The 8,429-nt window shown below is 38.4% G+C and overlaps 1 protein-coding gene across 1 annotated transcript in view; it reads right to left on the minus strand.

Annotated features, from left to right (window-relative positions):
- Window positions 1-654: 654 nt before the first annotated feature.
- LOC115217917 (acyl-coenzyme A thioesterase 8) overlaps window positions 655-8,429 on the minus strand; it is a 30,299-nt gene continuing 22,524 nt past the window's right edge. The window contains exons 5-6 of the mRNA XM_029787638.2: window positions 6,745-6,933; window positions 655-841 (exon numbers count right to left, since the gene is read on the minus strand). Of these exons, the coding sequence (XP_029643498.1) occupies window positions 744-841; window positions 6,745-6,933 (287 nt within the window). The 3' untranslated portion in view covers window positions 655-743. The remainder of the gene's footprint in view (window positions 842-6,744; window positions 6,934-8,429) is intronic.

Consider the following 8,429-nt stretch of genomic DNA (forward strand, 5'->3'; position numbering starts at 1 on the left):
TACTGCATTAATATTCCTCACACTTTCTGTTGCATTGTTACCTTTATTGAACTCAAAGCAAAATATGCTGAATATGCTCCTTTGTCACTTCTATTATAGCTTTGAAAAAATATTGTTAAAATCGAACCGCACTCTTCAAAATTTGCACTAAGAATTAAGTAAAATCACAACCTGCTTTTATAGCAAGTTGATGCAGGTAGTTTATCCTATTCCCCTCTGACTTTTAGTTCATGTGATTGAAAAAAACGCATTATTTATGGGATGACCCAATATATATATATATATATATATATGTATCTGTGTGTGTGTGCCCTTGTCTAGACATCATGTAATGGTTGTAAGTGAGCATTTTTGTTATACAAGCAATGCTGTTCCTTTCCAGTCTTCCATGAAAGACATGTCTGGCCATGGGAAATATGGGTGAAAATGCATCTGATAAAACTAAACTACAGAAAATGTGTGAAAAATAATATAAAAGTAGTTAGTTAAAGCTTGCGAAGATACATCTGGCATTTAAGATGAGACAAGATTCAAATCTATGGACAGACATTATGATTCCAACATGCTAAACCAACATCAACATGGACATGTGAATGCAAACATTTTAGTGATGGAAATGAAGACATTGTTAAAGAAAGTGAAGATAAAAACGTGTTGATCGTAAATAATTTAATGAAGTAAAAACAAAACGATAACAGACAAGTAAAAGTGTCGATATCACAGAAATGTTATCAGAACATGGTTTAAAGCATTGCTCTAATGACACTTTGCTGAGAGACAGAAGCAAGTAAAGTACCATTTTGTGCCCAGAAACGTCCTGTATTAAAGCCTGTTCCATCACCTGTAATTAGACAAAAGCACAATGAAAAGAAATTTTAAAAATAACCTATCTGCAAGTTTGCCTGCATTTACAGAAAAAGAAAACAAATTAAATCCTATTTATTTGCAGAATGGTATTTATGAACCTCAAGGCAGCAATGTTGTTGTTTGTTCCTTCTCGAGCCATGCCTGGCTCATAAGGGCCGGTTTCCTGGTTTCTTGGCGTATATGTTCCCCACCTGGACGGGACGCCGGTCCGTCGCAGGTGAACTGCAAGATGCAGGAGGAAAGAGGGAGAGAAACTTGTGGCGAAATAGTCAGCAGAAGTTTGCCATTACCTTCTGCTGCAGCCGTGTGGAGCTTAGGTGTTTCGCTCATAGACACACACATCACCTGGTCTGAAATTCGAACCCGCAATCCCTCAACCGCGAGTCCGCTGTTCTAACCACTAGGCCAAGTGCCTCCACAAGGCGGCAATGGTATTTATGAACCTAAAGGCAGCAAGCTGGCAGAATCGTTAGCGCTCCGGGCGAAATGCGTAGCTGTATTTCGTCTGCCGTTACATTCTGAGTTCAAATTCTGCCGAGGTCGACTTCGCCTTTCATCCTTTCGGTGCCGATTAAATAAGTACCAGTTATGCACTGGGGTCAATATAATCGACTTAATCCCTTTGTCTGTCCTTGTTTGTCCCCTCTGTATCTAGCCCCTTGTGGGTAGTAAAGAAATAGGTATTTATGAACCCCAGAAAAATGGAAGGTGATATTTGAACTCAGAATGTTTAACTCTTTAGCAATTGAACTGGCCATATTCGTCTAAAATAGATTAACTGCTTTATCAACAAATCAGCCAGATCTGGCTTTCACACCTAACCTACAATGTCATTTTAAAAATAAACAATCACGTCATTGAAATCTCAAAGCTATGAAACATTGCATGATCAATTCAAAACAATGTGAATAAATAAGCATTACATTTCATGAAGTAATCTGAATGCTAAAGGGTTAAGATGTAACTAAATAACTAGATGCTGCAAGGTCATTTGTCTATGCTTTACTGTTGCTGTTACTCCACTATATTTCCATCTCTTTTACTCTTTTACTTGTTTCAGTCATTTGACTGTGGCCATGCTGGAGCACCACCTTTAGTCGAGCAAATCGACCCTAGGACTTATTTTTTGTAAGCCTAGTACTTATTCTATCGGTCTCTTTTGCCGAACCGCTAAGTTACGGGGACGTAAACACACCAGCATCGGTTGTCAAGCGATGTTGGGGGGGGGGGGGGAACAAACACAAACACGCAAACATATACACACACATACATACAACGGGCTACTTTCAGTTTCTGTCTACCAAATCCACTCACAAGGCTTTGGGCAGCCCGTGGCTATAGTAAAAGACACTTGCCCAAGGTGCCACATAGTGGGACCGAACCTGGAACCATGTGGTTCGTAAGCAAGCTACTTACCACACAGCCACTCCTACACCTATCTGGGTAAATAATGATTTCTTTTGAGGTTTCAGATTTATAAGAGAAGAGAGAGAAATGAATAATTGTCATACAATGAGGACTTTTCCAAAGGCATTAATGAGAAAAGTGAAGTGAAATAGTTTCAACTGATAACCCACATCAGATTATAAACAGTTCACTAGGAGCTTACTGTTTCCACATTTGAAAATGTGCAGGGTCAATTATGTGCAAGAAAAACTTCAGTTGATCAAATTAGAACTGATATATTGGTTTCAAATTTTAGCACAAGGCTAGTAATTTTGGGGTGGGGTAAGTAAGTCAGTTACACTGACCCCAGTGCTCAACTGGCACTTAATTTATTAACCCTGAAAGAATGAAAGACAGAATTGATATATTGCAAAAGTTTGCATCAACTCTAAAGAAATGATCAATATATAGGCAGCAAAGTTAAAGTATCAGATAACCAACTATCAGATAACCACACTATCACTGCTTTGTGTCTATGGTCATGACACTGTAACATTTACTAGAAATAGATGAATATTTTATTCACTTAAAGCACTGAATTCAGTTTTGCTGTGGGTCTGGAGAAGGTATTGAGAAACAGTAAGCCACTATTTCAGTGCATTTTCCCTACATAAACACCAAACCTCTTAGAGAGAGGTAAAACAAATGTAGCAGGATCTGACGAAAGCAAAGTAATTGTCGTAAACTAACTAGTTTGGCTGTCGGCCAGCCATTTTATAGCATCTTTACCTAGTTGCATGTGCTAAATGATAAATGAAACAAGTAGCATAGTTGCAGAATATTTAATACTAGCAGGACCCATGGAAATCCCACGGTATAAGTCAGCACATTTGAAAACATTATGTTAGTATATTGAACACAAGCAAGGAATTTCAAAAAGTTTTCTGATATCCAACCATTTAATAAGGCATTATTTAAATAACGGGAAGCTTTATGAAAATAAACAAAAGACGAAGGCAGGTGGAATACAAACAAACAATTGTATTAGTATGGCGCTCAGGAATATAAATAAAACAAGTCTTTTACGTTTCGAGCCTACGCTCTTCAACAGAAAGATACACAGAAAAGAAACACGGAAAGAAACAAGGAGAGAAAAAAAATACCTCATTGTAATATGTTTGACAGATATGATGTGGTTTATAGTTTAAGGAAATAAAAGACAAATTAAGACGATAAAACTTGTTCATATATATTGACTAAATGTCTATTATTTACAATTTTGTTAAATGTTTATCCTTGTGGAAGCAATATGATGATGATAACGTCTTGCTCCAGTCTGGTCCAAAACTGTTGGTGTTGATATTTAGCTTCAAGTCAGTCTTGAGATAGAGGAGACCCATGACCAAAGCTATTCCAGCCCTGACTATCTTCTCTATTTCAGACACGGTATATCTAGGACAACATTATTCAATGTGCACTTCCTTTTTAAAGACAGTACAAATTAATTTAAAAGATTAAGCTACTGCTTCTAACAGGCCAAGCAGTGCCTTTGTTGCATCATTGTTGTTGTTGCTGCTGTTGCTGCTGAGTGAACAGTCTTCGTCTCAGAGCTCACAAGATGGGAGAAGTCTGAAACGTGGTCCTTTGCTATTCGTAAGACCCGTAGAAGTGAAAGCAGGTCAACCCCCCCGATACCGAGAGCATCGACGGATGGATGAATGCGCATCCAGGCTCAGCGGTTGCGTAGGAAGTCGGGGACAAGAAACAAGAAGAAAGAGTGAGAGAAAGTTGGGGCGAAAGAGTACAACAGGGGTCACCACCCCCCACTGCCGGAGCCTCGTGGAGCTTTAGGTGTTTTCGTTCAATAAACACACACAACGCCCAGTCTGGGAATCGAAACCGCGATCCTCCGACCGCGCGTCCGCTGCCCTAACCACTGGGCCATTGCGCCTCCACTTGCTGCTGCTGCTGCTGTTGTGTTTGTTCCCTGTATTGGCTATGATCCATGCTTTTCCATCTTTGACCATCCTGATTGTTTGTCTGTAACCAAATTATCCAACGTGGTTGCCTTTTTTTGAGATAATAGGGTGTTATTTATGTGAGATTTGACATCTATTTCTAGCAGGTAGAAGGACTCCATAGAGAATCCCTTATATCCTGGCTTTTTGTCTGTAACCACATTATCCAATGTGGTTGCCATTGTTTGAGATAATTGGGTATTATCTATGTGAGATTTGACATCTATTTCTAGCAGGTAGAAGGACTCCATAGAGGATCCCTTATATCCAGGCTTTTTGTCTGTAACCACATTATCCAATGTGGTTGCCCGTTTTTGAGATAATAGGGTATTATTTATGTGGGTTTTGACTTCTATTTCTAGCAAGTAGAAGGACTCCATAGAGGATCCCTTATCGGTTCTAGTTGTGTTGCTGCATCTACAGTTACTGTTCATATTAAATAGCCTCAGGTACTCTGCCCAGACATGTCTATGAGTCTTGCTTGCTTGATTTAGGCTGACAGCAATTTAAGTGCCTTTGCTTTGTTTGTTTGTTCTTTTATCATTAAATCATCACTGATGCTTATGGGTGTGGACATGTAACAGTTTTGCTGAGAGAGTAACTTTCAAAAATATCAATAAGATACTGAAATATGAGAGCTGATGGTGCAGAAATTCGTCTTCTCACCAGAAACGTGAAAATAACAATAAGAATTTCAATAGAAAAATTAATAAAGACGCAGGAGTGGCTGTGTGGTAAGTAGCTTACTTACCAACCACATTGTGTCCGGGTTCAGTCCCACTGTGTGGCACCTTGGGCAAATGTCTTCTACTATAGCTTCAGGCTGACTAAAGCCTTGTGAGTGGATTTGGTAGATGGAAACCGAAAGAAGCCCGTTGTATATACATATATATATGTTTGTGCGTCTGTGTTTGTCCCCCCCAACATCGCTTGACAACCGATGCTGGTGTGTTTACATCCCCGTAACTTAGCAGTTCGGCAATAGAGACCGATAGAATAAGTACTAGGCTTACAAAGAATAAGTCCTGGGGTCGATTTGCTCGACTAAATGTTGTACTCCAGCATGGCCACAGTCAAATGACTGAAACAACTAAAAAGGAGTAAAGACTATATAATTGTGTTTCTAATTCTCTGAAGTCAAATTGCTTTGAGGTTTGGAGCTGAACAGTTTAAAGACAATTACCATTTCACAGAATTACATTTCAGTCCAACAGCAGCAAATGAAGGATTTATGCTCAAGTTTTTCAGTAACTTCTAATTCACAAATTCTAAAAGTTTTACAGGTACAAAAGGCATACTCTCTTTTACTCTTTTACTCGTTTCAGTCATTTGACTGTGGCCATGCTGGAGCACCGCCTTTAGTCGAGCAAATCGACCCACCCAGGACTTATTCTTTGTAAGCTTAGTACTTATTGTATCGGTCTCTTTTGCTGAACCGCAAAGTTACTGGGGGCGTAAACACACCAGCATCGGTTGTCAAGCGATGTTGGGGGAACAAACACAGACACACAAACATACATACACACACACATATATATATACATATATATGACAGGTTTCTTTCAGTTTCCGTCTACCAAATCCACTCACAAGGCTTTGGTCAGCCCGGGGCTATAGAAGACATTTGCCCATGGTGCCATGCAGTGGGACTGAACCTGGAACCATGAGACTCGTAAGCAAGCTACTTACCACACAGCCACTCCTTGTGGCCAAGTGGTTAGTGTGTTGCACTCAAGATCACAAGATTGTGGTTTCAATTCTAAGGTTAGGCTGTGCATTGTGTTCTTGAGCAGAATACTTCATTTCACATCGCTCCAGTCAGTCCTTCTGTGTGCAATCTTGGGCAAATGTCTTTTACTATAGTCTCAAGACAATTAAGGCCTTTGAGTAGATTTGGTAGGCAGAAATTTTTGTGTATATATGTATATGTGTGTTTGTGTTTGTGTGTGTGTGTGTGTGTGTGTATATAATAATAATATAAATAATATATAAATATATGCATATATACATACATATATGTACATACTTACATCTATATGTATATATACATGCATATATGGGTACAGGACATCAAAAACACGTTGAACGCAATGAGAAACGAAAACATAAAAACAAAAACATAGAAACAAACATTTTTCGAACAACAAAAAAAGAAACACACACAGAAACGAGACATACAACATAAAGAATATCCCCCTTCTTCAGTTGTCCCTGTTTCATCTACTCCACATTTCAAAGGCAAGGACAAGACGCAACTTCGTTGAAACAGTCCTTCCCGCAAAGCAAATTGAATAAAATTTGGAATTTTTTGCGGAGGGTGAAAGTGGTAACAAGAAAAAGACAGTGAGAACAAAACAGAGGTACCATTAGATGAGATTGGAAGTCATGTCAAGTAGAGTTATGTGGTGATTGAAGTCACTACTCATTACTTATTGTGTGTAAGTAAAATAGCAATAGAATTATTAATACTGACCTGCATATGAGCTTTCTGTTTCATATAACACCCATTCATTCATATCAACATCATTATGGAACCAAACCGAATGATCTAATGAGGTGATGAATAATTTATCTTTAGGTGCAGTATTTGGGAGAAGTGATGTTTCAACAATGTTATCAGAAAAATATGTCAAAATGCAGCGATGGTGGTTTTGGTTTTTCTCTGAAGACAAGAAAAAAAAAGTGATTAAAATAGTTATTCATATGCACAGACATAAATAAACACATACACACACAAAATGTATAGAATAAAGAAAAATGGTGGGAACGAATATTATTTATATTGCTTTTAAATTAAAGAAGGAAAACAAGTTCCCTGTCTTGGGGAAATTTCGAACCTGGGTTCTCATATGGCATAGTGGTTAAGAGCGTGGGCTACTAACTCCAAGATTCCAAGTTCGCTTCCAAGCAGTAACCTGAACACTAACAATAATAATAATAATAATAATAATAATAATAATAATAATAACAACAACATTGAAAAATACCTTAGGAATGAGAACCCAGGTTCGAAATTTCCCCAAGACACCTGAAGAAGACTGGAGGGTATATCAGCTGAAACGTTGTGTTAACAACAAACAAGATGAGGGCTAATATCCGTCGAATGTAAATAATGTATATAATTCATCATCTCTTAAATGTAGAACTGGATTGTTATGAGTCGATGCTTTTGTCAAATACAAAGTTTAGTACCAGCAATGATCAACTATAAATCTCTCATCCAGTAACATCATGACTCACCCAGCAACAGAAGTTGAAGGGTAACAGTCAGATACATTTTCAATCAAGATCAGAGCCTAAAGAATTGTGTTTTGGATCCTCTCTTTTGTGTGAATTTACCCTTTCATGCTTCCAATTTGAATAAAAGAAGCAAGAAATTGCTTTCAAAAATGGAAGGCAACTTATATTAAGGATGTTCAATAGATAAAGCTGTCAATAGATAATTATAGACACCCACAAGACTATATACCATCTTTCCAACAACAACCTTGGGCACCTGTTAAAATTTGATATATCTAACACCTGTTGACATGCTTAAAAAATCAAAAAACAACAGAGGACTCATGACTTCCAGAAGCATCTTTTGACATTAAGAATTGCTGAAGCATGGAAAAAACTACCTGCATCAGTTGTTAGCTGTTGGGACACTACATCCTTCAAAATTTCCATTCTTCCTGAAATTCAACCAACAGTACACCTAATCCAACCCCCATCTTCTTCCTTTTTTTGATGACTCATTCACAGTTTATTTTCGGTACATTATTCTATATAATGTCCATGCACTTTTGGCCACCTTTTTTCTGATGAGTTATAGTGCACCTGAGCACTATATACAATAGGTTCATTATTATTACTATTATTTTATAACTGTGAAGGCACATGGCTCAGTGGTTAGAGCATCGAACTTACAATCGTGAGGTCATGAGTTTGAATCCTGGACCGGGCTGCATGTTGTGTTCTTGAGCAAGACACTTTATTTCACATTGCTCCAGTTCACTCAGTTGTAGAAATGAGTTGCGATGTCACAGGTACCAAGCTGTATCAGCCCCTTTGCCTTTCCCTTGGATAACACTGGTGGCGTGGAGAGAGGAGGCCGGTAAGCATGGGCGACTGCTGGTCTTCCATAAACACCCTTGCCCAGACTTGTGCCTGGGAGGG

This window comes from Octopus sinensis, linkage group LG1, assembly GCF_006345805.1.
Source record: "Octopus sinensis linkage group LG1, ASM634580v1, whole genome shotgun sequence".
Lineage (NCBI taxonomy): Eukaryota > Metazoa > Mollusca > Cephalopoda > Octopoda > Octopodidae > Octopus > Octopus sinensis.